This window comes from Centrocercus urophasianus, unplaced genomic scaffold, assembly GCF_019232065.1.
Source record: "Centrocercus urophasianus isolate 14NV4802_14NV808 unplaced genomic scaffold, USGS_Curo_1.0 seq_5, whole genome shotgun sequence".
NCBI classification, from domain to species: domain Eukaryota; kingdom Metazoa; phylum Chordata; class Aves; order Galliformes; family Phasianidae; genus Centrocercus; species Centrocercus urophasianus.
The window spans coordinates 4530176-4549835 of record NW_024885088.1 but is presented as its reverse complement, the minus strand read 5'-3'; the positions used below and the strand labels follow the sequence as shown (position 1 = coordinate 4549835).

Genomic DNA, 19660 nt, shown 5'->3' with positions numbered 1-19660 from the left:
AAATTTTTAAATGCAGCTGAACTGTTTTTATCCTCAAAAGTTCCATTACGTCATACTTGCTCATTTTTTTTAAATATCAAGAAGAACCCTTCTTAACACAGATCTTGTTCTTAAACAATTTACTAAACAATAACAACAAAAAAAACCATCAATATAGATGTGTGTATTAAGCCCCCACCCTCAACACCCCCTCATGACATGGAGAGCCACATAAAGCCCTCGTACTTGCCTTCAAACCCAGTGAGGCTCTGCCACAACAGGACCAGAGCATCCTCCCCTGCTGCATCAGTAGCAAGCCTCCCAAAACCCACTGCCCAGAGAGCCTGTGTTACAGGGAGCTTCTATGCCACCTTCTTAGCTGAGGAAAAGATTCCTGCTGGAAATGTAACCTCACATACCTCCTTTTTTGCGACGCTTACACAGAAGTCCTGCCATGTTGCCCCTTCCAGCACCCAGAGGTCTGTCACACGCATCCAGACAAATGGCACGGGTGGGCTGAGTGCTGAAGGGGCAGCAGCAACTGGATGAGAGGCTGACGCCTCGAGGCTGCCAACGCCTCGTTAATTTGGGCTCAATGATATCAGAGCAGGCACTCAGATAGCTCTCAGCTGTCTGGTGGAGGCAGGCGCCAGAAGAAGGGAACAGGCACCCTGAGACTAGCTCCCAGCAAGGAATCCTCCTTGTCCCTGTCACTTCTGGAGACGGCCGAGCACCTGGCATGGCTGGCTGCTGGCTGGCTAGGGCAAGGACACTAACAGTCCTTCACAGACAGCATTTTTGATGTTTTCTCTGCTAAGAGTTTCCTGTGGCCAGACCGGCAAATGCTAGCCTCTGCAACTTTCCAGAAACAGTATTTTCAGTGTAAGGTTTATGCTTACAGTAAAGAAACGGGTTGCCCATGCAAGAGCACATTTTAGCGCAATCAGAGTTGGACTTGCACATCAGCCACACTAAGTCCCACTTGAGGTACAGCTGCTGCTTCTTGCCTGCTATCCGCCTGCCCATTCACAGACCCTCTTCTTTTCCTCTGCCCTTTCCTGCAAGAAATGTTTTTTTCCTGTTGCACTGGAGTAATTCTTCATCTGTACTCTCAATGAGATCTGCATCAAACATCTTTCTCCAAAGCCCAATAATTCCATTTTACAGGGCAGCCAGGAAAGCTGCAGTAGGGGACAACAGCAGAGGCAGGAGATGGAGCACAAACACAGACTATGACTACTTAGCCCAGACTGGCTCCAGCAGACACAGTTTCTGCTCTGAACTGGTCTGTTTGCTGCACCAGCACAGCATGCCATAGCAGACATCACTCAGCCATGCCAGTAGATCTCCTGCAAACTGCCCTAGCACCCAGGAAATGGTCCCCTGCTCAGAGAGCATACCCCCACCTTGACTCCCAGCACAGGCTCTGCTAAATGCTCACAGCCTTAAGGTGACACTGGCTGACAGTCGACTGAGTTGTGAACCTGCACAGAGCAACCCAGGTGTAAATACAGATCCAGAAAGACAGTGCCTTGGAAAGAGCTTGGGCAGAACTAGCTGGGATTCCTCCCAGATGTCTGGCTTGGGATCCCCCCGCTGAGCTGATGCTCAACTAGCGGGCTAGGCATCCCAACTCCTTTGGGCCCTTGGCAACCAGCTCTAGCAGAGTGCAAAAGCAATGATGGATGGGCAAGTTGCCAAGGCATTCAGCCAAAGCCCCAAGTATCTCCCTCATCCAGAAATTCAAATTCAAAAGAAAAAGGTTACTTCTTCACCAGTCCCCTGGAAAGCAGCAAGGGCTTCCTGGCAGCTCTCCGACGTTTTAAAAGTCCCTGGCAGTACCAGCAGTCAACACAATTTTGTCACGGCAGGAGCTGCGCTGGCCTTTCCAAAAAATTAATATAACAACCAGACTGCACAAACACATGCAAAACAGCACTATATCTGTAAGCCAGGCAGGCTGTGTTGATGCAAGGGATTAAACGCAAACTGCAAAGAACAGCAGCAATCAGCTGCAGGATGGTGGAAGCACCACCACAGCTGTCAAGCATCTCTCACAGTAGGGAAATGACCTTTAAAGTCAGCAGGAGCACTGAAAGAAGTTTCTCCTTTCTCCTTTTTGAGAAGGAGCAAACATGGCAACAATTTCATCCTTTTCCCCTTCAACTTAATAATTCTAGTCTTATATATATGTATATATATATATGTATATATAAAGGATACAGTGGAGTTCATCTCTTAAGTCTTTACTGGTCTCTGCTTTGCTATTCAAAAGCCATCCACAAGCTTCAGCCTCTTACAAAAGCAAATGCTACTTAATTTTAGCCCTGGTTATTTCTGACTACTGGGTTCAGTCTCCCCCACAGAAAGCAGCAGCTGCCACAGAACCATCACAGGGCTCTGGGTATAGTGCTTTCCTTCTAACTCAACCAATGCTGAGCTGTCTCCTTAGCACTGCTGGACCACAGCTTTTATATTTTATACTTTCATCTCATGATTAAACCCTAACTTTGGAAGCTATTGTGCTGCTTTATTACTCTTGGCTCTACTATTCACGACTTGTTCAAGTAACTGTCATCCTCTTTGGTACCAGCAGCATGCAAAAGGGAAACGTGCACAGACTGTACAACCAGCGCTGCACAGAAAGCTCTTCTCATGCCCCCAGAGTCTCACTGCTCTTCAAAGAGATACAACCAGGACCAGTGGTACTTTTTCAACCAGCTACTTGCTTGCCTGCAACTCAAATCCTGAGAGTTCTGAAAACTAGAAAGTCAATATAAAACTCCACTGGTACCCCATGCAGACCAGTGGCACAACACTCCTTCCCTCCTCCAGAGGGACGCACACACCAGACAATTCCTCCTAAGGAACAGCCAACATTAAAAAAAAAAAAAAAAGAAAAAAGAGAGTTTGGCAAAAACTGGTATTTCTAAAGAAGACTGTTGTACTGGCACATGTCAAACAGTCCCCAAGCACGGGGAATACAGCAAGGAAATACAGTGAGGCCCTTTGTCTCTGTTCTAGGGATGAACCACACACACAATTCACCAGCCTCTGCCGCATTTCAAATCGCTTAACATTTACAAAAGGCTCTGAGATCTTTTGATAAAGACTGCAGGAGAAAGACAAAGCCTCCGTTAATTACAACAGTGAATTAATAATCCCCTGGCAGATCAAAGGGAAAGACTGCTTCAAATCCACATAAAGGCACTGCACTGAGAGACTGCATTCAAAACAGTAGAGTAATAAGGGAAATTATTTGTATGCCCCAGCAAGCAAAAAAGGCACCCACAACAGCCAGACTTTGCCACTTGTAGAAACTTAAAGCTAAAGACAGTTTTTGGAAAAGTGCTGTAATAATCCTTTTGCTTCGGTCTCAACAAGCAAGCCACAGTTGCAGATACGGACAAGTTAAACTTAAAAGGATGAGCGCGGCCTGTTCTGTGACTGCCTGAACAAAGATCACCCCCCTGTTTTTGTCAGTGTTAAAACAGTATCGGTTGTGATGTTAGTGCAGGCAATAATGTCAACCAGTCAGAAACCTTTACAAAAAACTGGAGCTTTGTTTTGTGCCAGTTTTGTGACAGTGAAATACTGTTTTCAGTTTTTCTCCCTTGAAAATTCTTACCTAGCGAGCTATTTTTTATTGGGGTGATGAAAAAAATATTGCATTTTTGGTGGGTGACACCTGTGTTGAGACAATACCAACACTGCTATGGCTGTCCTAAGCAAGCTATTCATATGTAACAGTACCCCAGAATGAGGAAGGCAACCTTAAGGGTGGCAAGACATAACCTGGGAGAAAAGGGCTCCAAGCAGACCACAGCAACCACAAGCAGCTTACAACACTGCCAGCACTGGCAACGCTACACCAAACCAAACCAAATGAGGATCTGTTATTACGAAGCAGAAAGATTTTTAGCCATAATGGAAGGGCTCACTTTAATGCAGCAGGAAAGTTGAATTCCACATAAAGCCAGATGCTGCCTGCTGAACCAGTTCTCTGCTTCAACTCAATGTTCCGCACAGCCCCATGGATGCTAACACAGGTGCTGCCACGCCAGAAGGAACCTCCAGCCCTCATCCAGCCACAAACCGCACTGTGAAACCTCCCCTTAGCCTACCAGCTGTAGGCAACACAGCAGCCAATTGACGAGTGCCACTGTACTGCTGAGTAACAAAAAAATGACCCTTATGCAGGTATTAATTTGGCTCTGGTAAAACCTGACAAAGCTGGAGCTGACCCACAGCTGCATGGGCACAGATTGATAATGATAAAAGCCAAGGTGAGCCCACAATACCAATGCAGAGCCACTCTGTACAGCTTTGGGTCTTTCCAGCATACCTATCAACCCTCCTCCAGTCTTGCAGCTGCATAGGACAAGGCCAGAACTTATCTTGTCTATTTTAGTGCATTTCTGCTTCACTCATGCAATAAGTCTAACACGAACTCAGTGAACACTTAATCAGGAACCCAAAGAAATAAATTCCGTAAGGCAGAAAAGCAAGATGCATGCTTAAACACAGCATATAGAGAGCTTTGGAGCTGAAACAAAAACTCCACCTTGGGACTCATCATTTTTGTGGCGAGTCCCTACTTCCTGTTTCCTTAATTACTGTGCTGAGCCATGCTTACGTAGCTGTCTGCACTGGGCAGGCATCCAGGCTGCCAGCAGAGGGGCACTCCAGACTTCACTTCCATCCCTTGCTGCCACACACCCCTTCCTCTTCATGCACAGAACCCATGCTACGACACAGCATGGGCACAGTGTGGCTGAAACTAACCAGATGAGACAGGGAAAAAATAAAGTTAAATTTTACCGTGCAGATACACAGTGGCTGAATAGAAAAACGTGGCAGAAATAAGACTGAGGAAAAGAATGATGTTTTAAAACATATATAAAGCTACAGGTCAGGTTTTCAAGTAAGGAAAGTAGCACTCGGTAGCGTACTCTGCAGACAGGCCAAACTAGTCAGCTCTGCTTCAGTCTCCCAGCACTGACATTACATTGCTAATCCCACAGTACTGCAAATGTCACAAGTTCTAAAACCAAAGATAAGGGAACCACACATTCACACTTTAGGGGCTTGGTCTGAGATCCCTACTAAAGCAGACTGATTTCAAGGAGCGCCAAGCATCACAAAGACTTCTTTAACCAAAACCAACTCCAAAAAACAGAATCAACTCATTAAGGTACGCAAGTCTGATGAGTCCTACCAAAGCCAGTCACTGAGAGTCAGTAGCAGAGCTGAAACCATCATTCAGGCACAGAGATGCCCAGTCCATTCATCCAATTCTTGTTTTCTCCAACATGACAATATCAGAGAAAACAGCACTGAAGTTTAACACATCCCCCAAGCTTTTTCTCTGATCCCATATACAAATCCAACAGCTCAAAATTCATCAAGCTCAGTATCAAAAAAGTCATTACTGTTGCTCATGGCAATTAATTCATTATACGATTGAATTTACTTCCATCCTTCCACTGCCTTCTTTCTGCCTTTCCCTCATGATTTGAGACTTCATCTGTAGATACCCGAATTAAACCCACTTAGCCAACTAGAAGCAAGAGTAGTTTTACCTGCTTTTACCACCTTCCCCACATCCTTAACCCCCTTTCCAAAGGGGCAAAGAGATTGACAACCACCAAAAGCAGTCCACTGTGTAAACACAAAAACATTTCACGTTATTTCTTTTTCTGAATATGTCAAGAGCAGTACAGAGGAACAGACTCACTTTTGAAGGCAGTGATGGCAGATGAACACATAACGTAACACAAAAGCACTGTCTTCTCCAGCTGATGGCACAGAAGTCAACAAACAAGCTCTAGACAAATGGAAAGGAGCTAGAGCTATGACTTGCAATTCAAAAAAAAGCATCTTTTTTTTGCTAGTGCAGCTTGATTCCACAGGAAGAGTAAGCTGAGATAAATGATCCTGGAAACCACAAAAACTGCATATGACTAATTGATGGACTTGCCCCAATGTCACTCAGAAAGACAAGGAAAACTCTGAAAAAAAAACTTGTGTTTGCAACACGTATATTTAGGATTTTCTGGTGATTATTACATTTCAGTTCAACAGAACATACAGGACTAATGAGGGGATATGCAGTGCCTCAGACTTCAAACTTTATTCTAAACAGCAAACACAACATTTTCTGAGTACTTTTTGCTCCTACCTGCCTGCATCCAAGGCAGTAAACATATGTACTGAAAATGAACTGAAAGATCTCACTAAACAGGCAAACTGAAAAAATACAAAGAAGTTTCCTCAGGGTTTCCAGACCAGTGATATGTGGAAAATTATTTTACTTGTTGCTTACAGGAAGACTGCCAAGGCAACCACTTCAGTGATAAGAGCTACAAACCCCACAGTAACAGAAAGTTCATATTTCAGAGCCCACGGTCAGATAAAAGTCAATCCACAAGGGAAAAGCACAGAGAAAGTAATAGCTCCAACAAGACTACTCAGACACTTAATTCTGCCTGGTTTAAGTATGAGACATTATCATTTCCTAACCATGCTGCTGAACACCACACCGAAAAAAAGAAGCCAGGCCTCACATTGCCATTCGAGTTCAGTCTCCCCAACACAGTCCTCAAGGAATAAGAAAATGTGACCATGAAACAAAAGCCAATACAAGATAACGTCACGTTTCACCAAGTGTCAAAAACAAGTGCAGTTACATTATCTGCTTATTTGGTTAGCATGCCAATGCTTCATACAGTGTGCCATGCAGCTTTCTGTGGTCTCTTTTAAAGGCTTTACACAGATAATATCACATCTCCAAAGCTAGAAAAGGTGGCTTTCCAGTGAGGCTAGGTATTTGAAGACCTCTGAACTCAGCTCTGGTCATTCCCAAGAGTTTTACAACTACACAGCCTCTCTGACACTCCCTCACATAAAGAAGCAGTCAGTGCAGCAAAGTGGTAAAATCCATGTCTTCCTTCTCAGTGGAAAGGCAGACAGAGAAAGAGAGGAAAAAAATTGTACTCTTACTAGTACCTTATGCAAAAAAAGTCAAAGGCCCCTGATGGGAAAACAAAGCTCCCGTGTACACCCACATGCTCAGAAATCATTATGCCATAGACTTGTCATTGTTGTGCCTTTCATGAAATGCACTTACTGCAGCCCTTGAATCTAACTTCCTAGGAAGCCACAGGAGATCAGAAGAAAAGCTCAGGGTGGAAAGGACCTCAGGAGGTCTCTATGTGAGCCTTCTCCTCAAAGTACAGTCAGCTCTGAGATCAAACCTGCCTGTCCAGAGCTTTATCCCATCACATCTTAAAACCTCTGGGAACGGAGACTGCACAAAGCCTCTGTGCATCCTGTCCCATGGCCTCATAGTCCTCATCATTAAGAAGTTTTTTCCCTTTTTCCGGTCTGAATCTCACCGGGTTCAATTTATTCCTGTTTTCTCTTTCCTCCACTATGCACAACCATGAAGAATCTGGCTCCATCTTCTCAGTAATCACAGACTCTAGAAGGCTGCTTATAGAAGATCTCCCTGAACTCACCTCTTCCCCAGACTCAGCAAGCCCAGCTCACTCAGCCTGTCCTCACAGCAGGAATGTTCCAGCCCCAAGTCATCCTGGTGGCCTACTGTTGAACGTGCTCCAAAGTACAGTCTGTACCGAGGAGCCCAAAACTGAACACAGTACTCCAACTGGGATCTAGGAAATGTTGAGCACGGGGATGCAATCACTCTTCTCAACCCACTGGCTGTCCTCCTGCTACTACAATCCAGGAGACAGCTGCCCATCTTTGTTGCATGGCAGATGGCTTGAGGACCTGCCCAGCAGAACCACCCCTCAGGCAGAGACTCTATGTAGGGTCACAGCAGGATCTTTAACCCCATTTTCTTGCACATGGATCAGTTACTGTGCTCTTCCAATAAGTATGAAATCTTTCACATTCCAAATCTTGTTCTGTAGAATCACCTGGGTAGCTGTGCTGCAACACAGCAAATTGTTCGGCCTCTCTGGAACAGCAGTGCTCACCACTGCCTGTGCATTCAGCGTGTAAGTGGAATTCACATGCTCAGGTGTTTTCATTCTTTGACAGTCCTCTTACCAACTACTGGATCAACATCACTTTTGTTTATCAAATAAAGGAGCCCAGTTGAGGATGCCTTCTACCAGGATTCTAGCATAACACCATGAATGGAAGGGAAAGTCACTAAAAATTGCAATTACTGAAAAGACATACATGATACTTACAGAAAAAAAATACACACTTCTTTTTGGTTGAAGAACAGATCCTGAACTACATCAGCAGATAGTGGTGCCTATGACTTGTCTGGTTAACATGTAAATGACAGGAATTAAACAACCAGGAATACACAGTTGAAAAGACAGGATATAAAACAAACAAATGCCAAAATAATGGCTCAGTCAAACACAATTCCTTAGCTTTCTTACAGCTCATATACTGATGTCAGCAGAGAACAGCCACAGTGACCACATTTTTTAAACCAGATGATGCTAAACTAAATGATAATGATGATAATGATAGGATCCAAAATGATTATTTAAGCTACACCTCTCACTGAGTTAATACAACTACACCTGCAGTATTGCAGTAAAAGCAGATATTTTCAAGACTGTGGCCTAATCTTGACACATTGTAAATGGCCAAGAGGGAAAACTGTAAGCCTGAATCTGTGTGAGTAGTAAAAGGAAAATCTCTCAAGCACCCACTTATCCCAGACACTTCATGGAAACAAGTTTAAACCTTTCTACTTCAACCACTGAGTAGATAGTGGGTACCAAAGGCCAGTGCCTCTCATCTTTCCTGTACCATCTCTCTGCCCCAGTCAAGGGACCCTCAAAGGACTCAGCTCCACAGATTCAGAAAAATGTTGCTGCAAGGACTTGCAAAGGTCCAGCTCGAACATGGACTACTGCCATGTTAATGAGATTACCTGAGACTGTCTCCACTTTCACATACAAAAAAATGCCTTAACAGTTCGTGCATCAGACACTGCTTGACATGCAATTGAGGCAGCCTGGTTTGCTGACAGATACAGTCATCTGGCACAGCAGGACCAATCTGAGCATGACATCTCGCATCTTATTAAAATCTATTTTCCCAAACATAAGGCTCCATTATACAGTCAAGATCTCTGACAGACAGAATTCATTAGAGATTCAAGACATAGCTATGCACTCCTGCATCCTGCCTAATTTTCCAGTGGAACCAATTCACTACAAAAGTATTGGGAGCAATGCATGGAGAAGAAGGCCAGCAATAGCCATGAGGGACGATTTTACAACCCTGATGCTGAGGAAGAATATTAATTAGGAAATACAAGCCTGTACACCCTGGTACTTTCTTTTATTCTACAAGTTCTGAAGGAAACACTATCAATTTGCAAAGCTTCACTGTCCCTAAATCTGTGTCCTGGACTAGGCAAGCCTCAGACCAAACACCACCATTCTATTTTAAAAGTGACAAAAGTCTGTATCTGTTTAATAACATATATACATACATCTGCCAAACAGACCTAGTGGAAAGACACTTTCTAAGGATTACACATTTTTCTATTTAAAGCCAGTGAAAAAGACTCTGTGCTCCATGAAGACATCAGAATCACTCTCCTCTTCATCCAGCTCTTACAGTTTCTTTTCCTACCCCAAAGAGATCATGTATGCAACCACCTCAGCTAATAAAAAGATCAGTAATAAGGCCACATGGCAGCTATAATGGATAAAACACTATTTCTTTTTTCCATTGTATTTCATTACGGTTCAACTACTGAAAGAAAGAACTAAAGAAGGAACTGGAATTCCAGGAGTCAGAGCAGCTTGCCTATGTTATAAACAAAACACAAACTGTATCTGATCACCAGACAGGTTTCAGGGATTGTCAGGAAGCCAGGTTGGAGGAAAAAAAAAAAATCACTGAGAGGTACACCTGAATTCCCAAAGATCCTTTCAACTGCCCCTGAGGAAGCCAAAACCAGAACAACATGGTAAGGCCTCCCTTCTGAGCCTAAAGGTTCTGGAGAGAAGCCCACAGATGGCGTACAGTAACAAATTACATGTCCAGCACTTATAAATAGAAGCTTTGCTGTGCAGATGTATGTTCTCCCATGAGGAAGTGACAGTGATTTAAGCGCCCACAGCTCCAGGCCAGCACACGCTGCCAGGTGTGTATGTTCTCTCCACATCTGGCTTTCAGAGCAAGACTTAGACAGATTCAAACTACATAATACTAAAACCACACATATTAGCCAAATATTTCTCCACTTTAATTATATATACATGTATGACACAAAAAAAGTTAAAAATAAAAATACGTTTTACATATGTAATAAGAAAAGTTAAAAATTTTGTCTTCTCACGGCTTTCTACTTCATCAACAAGAGCCCAAATTAGGAAGCCTACATCTGAGCAGGCTGAATGCACTTCACCCCAGAGAGATCCGCTGGTCACTGATCTACAGATTGCACAATAAAGAGTTCCTGTTTCCCCTCCACACTCAGCCCACTCCCAAAGGCAAACAGGGGTCACTGTCACCCACGTCAGTCAGGCTGGTTTAGCTCCCTTGCCCACAGCTGAGGGTGCAGAGGTGGAGTTGGTGTGTACTCTCACTGGGCAGCCTGTCATGCAGCAGAAGCCTCAAGAGCCAACCCAGTGCTTACCCTGCCCTTCACCTTCTCCCCTCCTAGCTACAACACATGCCATACTTCCCTTAATCTCCCATCCTCAGCCTAGGGAAGAGCCAGTGTCACGTCTGAGGACTACTAAAGGCACGTACACCACAGTCACAGGGGCAGCACATAAAGCAAGGGCCGCTGCATGTATGTGCCCTATACCAAGGGAAAAACCTGCTGCAGACATGCATACTTTGCAAATTGCAGCCAATTGCATCTGACAATTGCATCACCTGATTTTGCAGTGCCCTGAGGGAGAAGCTAAGCTTCATCAGTAACAATGCACACATACAGCACATTTCACAGCACAGACAGAGAATGTACAAGAGCGGATAAGCAAACACAAAAGCCACCACAACAAAGAGTGCAACTGGAGCATGGTGCAGAGTAAGGCACCTTTCAGTGAACACCGTGACAGATAATCTGTACCATGACAGAACCCACACCATCAATCAAGTCTAGACTAGCATGGGTTGATATAGGTCTGGAGCCATGTGGTTGACTTTTAAACTGCTGCCTTCCTCAACCAAACATCCATCCACACAAAGAACCTGGATGTTTGTGACAATGAGCAGAGGTCAGAGCAAAAAAAAGACACCATCTCCCCTTCCTTCATTTTTACCAGCTTTCTGGCCTCCAAAAGCAATTGTGAGGAGTTTGAGAGATGGCTTTAGCTTGCTGGTGCAGTGAAGACCAAGTGAAGACCACTGACATAAGAGCACAGAAAGGTTAAAAATGGAAAGAGAGCCCAGGGTTATAAGGAGAGGTTGAAGCCTTCAGCATTATCAGAAGCAGCATGGGCAACAACAAAAACAGATTATGCCACATGAAGAAGACTCTTCCTCCTTATTTGTTCATGTCATATATCTATCTATCAGTACTATTATTTTCCCATTGACATATCATTTCCCAGGAATCCCAACAGAGACCACCCCTCATAGGTTTATGCTGGCAAGTCAAGACTTCTAGTGGTGCCCCAAAGATTTGACCACATGATTCCCTTTGAAAACAAAAAGCAAATCCCTCATGAGCAGCTTTCAAGTACCAGCTACTGTGCTTCTACAGCCTACAAACCTGAAGCTTCTCAGTTGTGTTCATGACAACTGTACACAGAAGATACACGCACAAAATTTTCGTCCCAATGAAATCGCAAAACTCTTAACTGTTGAAACACCAGACCCTCTAACCAGCAGATTCTGCCTCTCGCTGGCCTCACTGCAGACCATATAACCTCAGATCCCTTAGCAACAAGTTGTTCAGACATGCTTCTGCCATGAAAAGAGCTTGCCAGCTAATCTCCCAGATCTTCCAACATCAAGGTATGATCTAAAGCTCAAAGCACTGCGCTGAAAAATTTGAGTAGCTTCTTGTGTTTTTTGGATCAGCTGGCCTGTAGCAGCTCTTAAAATACATATGCACTGCTATGCACAGCTATACTTAGTCTTCTAGATTCCTGTATTGCCGGCATGCAAATCAGTAGGGTATATGTGTATTTATAAGGAGATCTGAAGTACCACAACTCTTAAAGAAAATACAAGCACTTAAAACTGTGCGATAACAGGCATTGCAGAACACAGCCTAATCTTCTGCACAGACCCACCAGCAGGATCAGGGATCCCCCATTCACATTCTTGAGCAAACAGCATCTGCACAGACTTTGCATGAGGTCACACACAACCCTGCAGCTCCCCCGCTCCACATCAGCTCCGCATGCAGCCCTCCATACATCAGAGTCTCACAGGGCTCATCCATATGCTCCTCATAAGTGAAACTGCCAGATGCCTGCGTGAGGAAGTCTCTCCCAAGATGTCAACATTAACAAAACCTTTAGAAGAAATGAAGAGAAACAGATATCGCTGGACAATTGCCTTGAAGTGAGGTAGCTTAGCTTTTAAGGAGAAAAGAAGTCACTCTCTAATTCCTTGCATTAGTATTTCTAAGAATCTGAAAGCATAAATAAGCACCTTGCGAAGGTTTTACGATAAAATATACCAGCGTTCTTACAATTAATTTTATTTTAATGGTTTTAACTTCAAAGATAAAGCAATTCTAAAATGTCTGGTTTTGTTATATAACAGCAAGTAATTTTTTTTCAATCCAGATCGCAGAGCAGCAGAGCTATTTTGCATGCTCTAGCTGCAGACTGTGTGGAAGAAAAACTTTCAACTGTAATTGGAAACTCTACTGTGTCGGTGAGACATGATACCTAAAGTTGTGTAGGACAAACCATCCTCGCCTTGACATGGTTACAAGAGTAAAACATGATTTTTATGACACTGTTAAAAAGATCATTCTTGTGCACGTTAAGTTTTTCTTGGTGGAGACACTGACATAAACTATCTACAATAAAACGTTTGCCAGAACAGAATACAACATCAGAACTGCATCAGCAAGACAAGACTAAAGACGGATCTGGTCAGAGGTACAAATGAGCCCTACAGGAAAACTCAGCAATTAGGCTGCAGGTTCTGACTGGAAATTTAGGACTCTTTCTCTGCTTAAATTTACAGTAGAAAGTTCAATTTGAATTATGTGCTTATGTCTGCACATATGGATGTGTACGCATTATCTAGAAAGGTATGTGGCTTCAATATCGTTATATGCCAATTCTTCTCTTTAAAAGCAAATAATTCTGATTAACCAGCATCCATCTCGTCTTCTGATCAAGTACTGCAGCAGCAACAGCCCACGATGATGCACAAATCAATGTGCTTCCTGCCAAGTATCCTCTCAGACTGCAGCAAACATTCTTGAGTGAACCAGGAACACAGAACTCAACCCTTTGCACTCTGTACTTGTCTCTCCATCCAGCTGCAAACTCAATTCCATACACTACAAGCACGGAGATTAACAGAAGATGGAGCAAGTTCTACCACCAGTTTATTAAAAGGAAAAGCCTTAAAACACAGTGATTATCAGGTCAGCTGATAGCCAAAAGCAACCAGAAGCAGCTTATATCACGTTGTACCTCAGAGATTTATGGGAGGCAGATTTGTTTCCTCTCAGGTGAGAAATGCAGGAGCAGCAGGTATCTTTAGGTCACTCAGCACTTCACTGCCTGTCAGAAACGCAGATGCCCCTCAGGAGTATAGCACAGGCACTCAGCAGCAGCAGACTCTATCCTGAGCATGGGCATCAACCGAACACCAAAGGCCAGTTCCACATCAGAGCAATTCAAGTAATTACTCCTCCAGCACCAGTTTATGAGGTAGGACACATGAGCACAGCCAGCACAAAAAGCCATCCATCCTGGCAAAGAATGCTTGTGAGCAGGACAAATCCCCAACATAAATAACACTGCCAGCATGAGTGCCACCTGCAAGGTGAATGAAGATTAAGTTAAGACTGCCTTACAGTCTTGTATCTTTCTAGGATCTACATCAAAGGCACCTCTCAGAATCATTTCAAAGCTAAATACTTCTGTTAGAAGTCTCAAGCAGCCACTAAAGCAAAGCTATAACACACTGAGACAGAGGAGTTCAATTTTTTGCAGCGCATTCACACCGACACACCTCTAGAGACTATGCAACAGACAGCACTGAAACAGAGCTTCTAACAGCATTCAGCGTGTCCTGTTCAAATGAAAGATAATGAGATCTGTTTTCCAAGCTAACTCCAATTCTCCCATCCTGTTGTGTTCAAGGGGACACCTTGGAGTTGAGATGTACTCATCATACAAAGAGGCAATGAGGTAGATCTAAGGAACATGCTTCTGAACCAATTCTTTCTCCGAAGAGCAATTACCTGCACAAGCAGCCCCATCAATTTTAAAGGAACTACGAAGAAACAAATTTCTTCCAATTTAATTCTGCTTGTAAGCTTATTTCCTCCTGTTCTTCCCTCAAGAAAGCTGAAATGGATTGGGCAGCACAAGCAGTTCTACCTGAACAATCTGGAGATGAGCTTCAACTTGCATAGTGCTGCTGGATACAGGTGGTAATTTAGCACCTCTGCCCAAGTACCCCAACACCAGAGAGGCAGGAAAATATTCCCAGATACAGCATCTCACTGTTACACAGAGGCACAGACCCTAAAATCACTCCTTCAATCTGCCCTGATGTGCATAAAGCTTTATACTATGCAGCTGCCTCCTGCAGCAGTCAGTTCTCTCCACCATTGATGACAAGCACCACACATTGCTCTTTTCTGGAGCATTTTCCTAATCTCTACGTCCACCCTCAATTGTGTCACTGGGAAACAACACTGAGCAAAATTAAGCATGTTGTATTTCCTTGGCTGATTCCTCCACAAAACCTATGTATAGATACACACACAGATAATAATAGAAAATTTATTTTGCCAAACACCTGCTGCCCACGTCTTTCCTACAGTGTCATGAGGAAATCAAAGGACTGGAAGTAACCCAGCATTGAAACTGGCAGCAAAATAGCTCCTTTATTTCAGTACAAGGACATCACTTGTTTAACAACAGGAAAAAGGAGACACGTGTATTTTTTAGTTCCTTTTATCAATGCAGATAAAATACAGCATTATTCAGAACTGTATATTTTAGAGGGTCTGGAAAGTAGCTCACAGCCAGCATCTGCTATGGGTTCTATCAGCACTCCAACAGTTTCCTAAGCTACTTAAAGCTGATTTGGCAGAGATCTGCATAGAATACCCAAGGTATACCGAGACAAAGGTACTTCAAAGTAACACCAGGCAAACGAACATTTTATGCACATTTCCATATAACCTCATGCGGGGAAAAACTGTAATCCAGGTGGTGACATGAGCACTGGAATTAACACATCCTGCTTTTCTCACAGTGTGTGTCACAACCTATTGTAACATCAAGAAATACACAACCCCGCCCAGCACTCTCCCCACAGACAGTTCCTTTTCCCTTATAGCTTCCCTCCCACGTGGTTTTTTTCCTATCCTACATGGCTCGAGATCACTCATAGCTTTTCCTGCGCTGGTGCTCCACTGAGATCTTTCTGTTGTAACTGGTCGCTCGCTCTGACAAAGTTTGCGGTCATTTAATCATCCTGATGGCTGGCAGTTTTCTCTCCTTTTTAGCCAAACGATGGGTTAAAAACATTCCTAGGAAGGAAGAGGAAGGAAGGAGTCAGACAGTGAGATCACACACCATGGCTGTAGGAAATTGGATTTAAAACTGTTTCCCGATGAACAACAGTGGTTGTTGTTTCTTTTAAGCCAGCGTTGACTAATAAGTCAGTTCAGTCATAACAATTCAGAAACGAAAGTATAAAAAGCAGTGGTGTAAAGCAAAGGTTCGAGGGACAAATTCCAAGTATTCCAAGCAGTTACAGAATCTTACTCTTAAAATGTTGAGGAATTGGACCTGAAATCGTAACCCTACCTCATCTCCAGGCACCTGCTAACAAAGCACTACACACGCCATGCTGCTAAAGCAGGAGTAGCAGCAAAGTTACTAACAAGCCACAGTCAACACCTTGAATATCACCATAGTCACTATCATCACCATACTCAGGAATGGGTATTTACCATCCCACTGTAAAGAAAAGTTACAAACTTACAGTGACAGCCTTGATAAGCCTAGTGAACACTCCTCTGAACATAAGCTCCCTAGAAATAGATTACAGCATGTTATGAAGGACTTTGCCAAAAAATATTTACACTCCACTGCTTATGGGTTGATAGCCACATATAACAGTTGTTTATGGCATGGCTGCCAATCACAATTTAAAAAAGAAACCCCTATTAAGTAATAAAACCTTTTTTCAGCATCATTCTACTGGATCAGGCTGCCCAGAGAGGTTGTGGATGCCCCGTCCTTGGAGGTGTTTAAGGCCAGGTTGGATGGGGCCCTGGGCAGCCTGGTTTAGCATTAAACGTGAAGGTTGGTGGCCCTGCATGTGGCAGAGGGGTTGGAGATTCATGATCCTTGAAGTACCTTTCAACCCTGGCCATTCTGTGATTCTGTGAGCTATATAGCTCATGGCCAAGTCATGCACAAACAATAAAAGGATAATATAACTGGACTCCAACTGCTGCATGGACCAGTTTAAAGGTCTGTACACACATACAGTCAAGATGGCAATAAAATTGCAGAATCATAGAATGGCCTGGATTGAAAAGGACCACAATGATCATCTCATTTCAACCCTCCCTGCTATGTGCAGGGTCACCAACCACCAGACCAGGCTGCCCAGAGCCACATCCAGCCTGGCCTTGAATGCCTCCAGGGATGGGGCATCCACAGCCTCCTTGGGCAACCTGTTCCAGTGTGTCACCACCCTCTGTGTGAAAAACTTCCTCCTAATATCTAACCTAAACCTCCCGTCTCAGTTTAAAACCATTCCCCCTTATTCTATCACATAGCAGGCCTGTCTTTATGCTGTGATACAAAAGACACGCTAGCGAAAGTAAAATGTGTTAAGAGCTTTGGTTTGCTTACTTCTCATGCCATTAGAGGCAAGAATGGTTTGCCTGTGGCAAGTCAGCAGCCAAGCTTTCAGCTTGCTACTGGGGACAGCAGTTGGTGGGAAGGACAGTAGTTAGTTTTGGAAGATCACTGACCTCTGCTGGTCCACTGAGTGCTGAGCAGCAGCTGCCTGAAGGGAAGCAAGGAAGTCCCCACGGGTGGAGTGGTTCCTCAGCCCAGGAGAAAGTTGCCTGTACAGTTCTTATGTGGTCAGTCAACTCAATTCAGTACCATTTTAGTGAGCTTCCAACTTACTTCTGCTTCACAATCACATACCAAGACTGAGCTTCCAGCCCTGCAATTTGCTTCTGTGTCCATGTCCCAGTGCAAGCTTTGGAAGAGCCTCTCTCCCCAACGCTGATCCCAGCACAGCACCTCTTCACAGCTGAGCCCTTCGTCCCGTTGGTCAGAGCTGTGTTCTCCATGGCCCACATTTCAGAGCTACCCCACTATGGTGTGCAGTAACCTGCAGAGCATGCCTTCCACAGGCCTTAAAACTTCCAACAGAGGAGAATCTAGAAGAGTAGTAAGCTATTTCCCCTTAAAACAGCAGCACCACAGTGCTGTGCATAAACACATCATAAACTGTGCAGAGGAGGTGGTCTGCAGGCATGGGCGCTGTCTTTTCTCTGTTCCCCTTGTGAAACTGGAAGGAATACTCTGACTAAAAGCTGAGTCACGCACTTCCATTTCCTTCACACTGGCATAAGCATGACCACGCTGTCACTGCAAGATACAAGTCTCCAAAGAGCACCAAAGGCAGCTGCTGAAACTTGCTATCCCAGAGCTAAAGGGAGCTGTGGCCACACGGGCTGCCAAAGCAGCAAACCAAGCCAGTGGCCTCAGACCATACCCTAATAAACATCACCTTGCCATGCTGAAGCTTCTTGTTGAGGAATCGAAGCTGTCAACCTGTTCAGGTTTGAAAGTCAGTTCCAAGTAAAGTATGTTTTCCAAGCACGTGCCACCATCCCCTCCTGGGGATGGGCTTTCTCTATCACCTTCCTTCATCAGTAAGTGACATCACCAAAAAGGCGTAGCTGTTTCAGCAGCTCTTCAGCACAACCACAACAGAGAAACTTGATTAAAAATAGATAACAGGGGAAATACCAGAAAGCCACACCAAAACAGCTATGAGAATAGAAGCAATTTCCCAAAGCTGCATTTTTGAGGGCAAGTATCCCCAGTATTACCAAAATGCCTTCTTAATATCAGGGGCAGTGAGTAGAGAAGGGCAAAGCACACTCAGAAAGACTGGCACTGGAATTACCTCCCAGCTCCACATCCATCAGGCACCAGAACAAGCCAAGGCTGATGTTAGCCCAGCAGAAAGCCCAACTGCACTGAGGCATATGGAACCAACATCCAGATTTCACATGTGCAGACGGCCACGGTTTGGAACAAGGAGATGAGTTCCACCACAGAAGCGGGCATGGGGTCAGTAAGGGAATCAGAGGGCGACAAGAGCGCAGTCCTGGAGCAGCAGACACTTAGGGGAAAAGTTTGCACACACGCAGGGCCAGGCCATCTTTATCAAGTCCGCTGGCAAGACAACTTTTTTGCAGATAGGGAGCCGCGCCGCTTCAGAGCACGCAGTCCTATCTCCGCACAGCCTTTGGTGCGAACAGGCGATCGGGAAAACACGCGGCGGCGGCAGCACCCGGCCAGGAGGCCACGGCAGAGGTGCCCCGCCAGGCTGTGTGCCCGGGGATGGGCGCAGCCCCACTGTCAGGACCTCCTCCACAGAAGGGGAACGCCAGCACCCTCGTGCCCTCTATGACCCAGGCTGGCGCACTAGGACTGCGCCTCTATGGAAGAGCACCGGGCGAGACAGCTGTAAAAGCCACGGATAGACCGGGAACAAAACACAGGTGGATTTAATCATTCCCTCGCAGCTTTACCACTCTCGCGCCTCTACAGAGAAATAAAGACGCCCACAATCACCTTTATTCCCAGAAGTTTATTTTACAGAAGCAGGGGCCGGGGCTCTCCTCCGGGACCGGCGCCGCTCAGCGGCCACCGAAGAGCCCCAACCGCCTCCACGCCCACCCGCGGCGGCAGGGGCCCTCCCGCGCCCGGAGAACAAAGGGGGTTCAGCCCCGCCGCTCCCGCCGCGGGTTGCCCGGGAGGGACGGGGACTCGGATGCGCTCTCCCCTCTCCCCTCCCTCGCGCGGGCGAACTCACCCTCCTTGGCTTTCTTCTTCCTCGCCAGCGTCCCGCCGAGCTTGCCCAGGAACGACTCGTCCTTCTTCATCCTGTGCGGCCGCAGCGTCGGGGAGCGGATAGGAACGGAGGACATGGGGCTCCGCCCGGGGCAGCCCGCCCGATCTCTGCCCTGCCCGAGGGGCGCTAAAGCGGTTCGCGGAGCCGAACAAAGCCCAGCAGCGGTGGAAGCGCCTGGCGATCCGCGAGCAAGGGCGAAGAGCCGGCGGGGAGCGGGAACGGGTGGCGGTGGGCGTGCGAGCGGCGGGCGGGCGGAGGGCAGGGGGCGGGCTGGGAGCCGCCGTCCGCAGCGCCTTGCCACGGCGGGAGGCGGGCCCGCATGGCGAGCCGGCACGGCGCGGGGAGAGCCGGGCTGCTTCCTCACGGCGCCGGCAGACAGAGCGCC

General features: G+C 45.6%; 1 protein-coding gene across 1 annotated transcript in view; it reads right to left on the bottom strand.

Annotated features, from left to right (window-relative positions):
- PARVB (parvin beta) overlaps nucleotides 1-19425 on the bottom strand; it is a 59239-nt gene extending 39814 nt beyond the window's left edge. Inside the window, exon 1 of the mRNA XM_042835124.1 lies at nucleotides 19237-19425. Coding sequence (XP_042691058.1) covers nucleotides 19237-19351 — 115 coding nt within the window. The 5' untranslated portion in view covers nucleotides 19352-19425. The remainder of the gene's footprint in view (nucleotides 1-19236) is intronic.
- Between the last annotated feature and the right edge of the window lie 235 nt (nucleotides 19426-19660).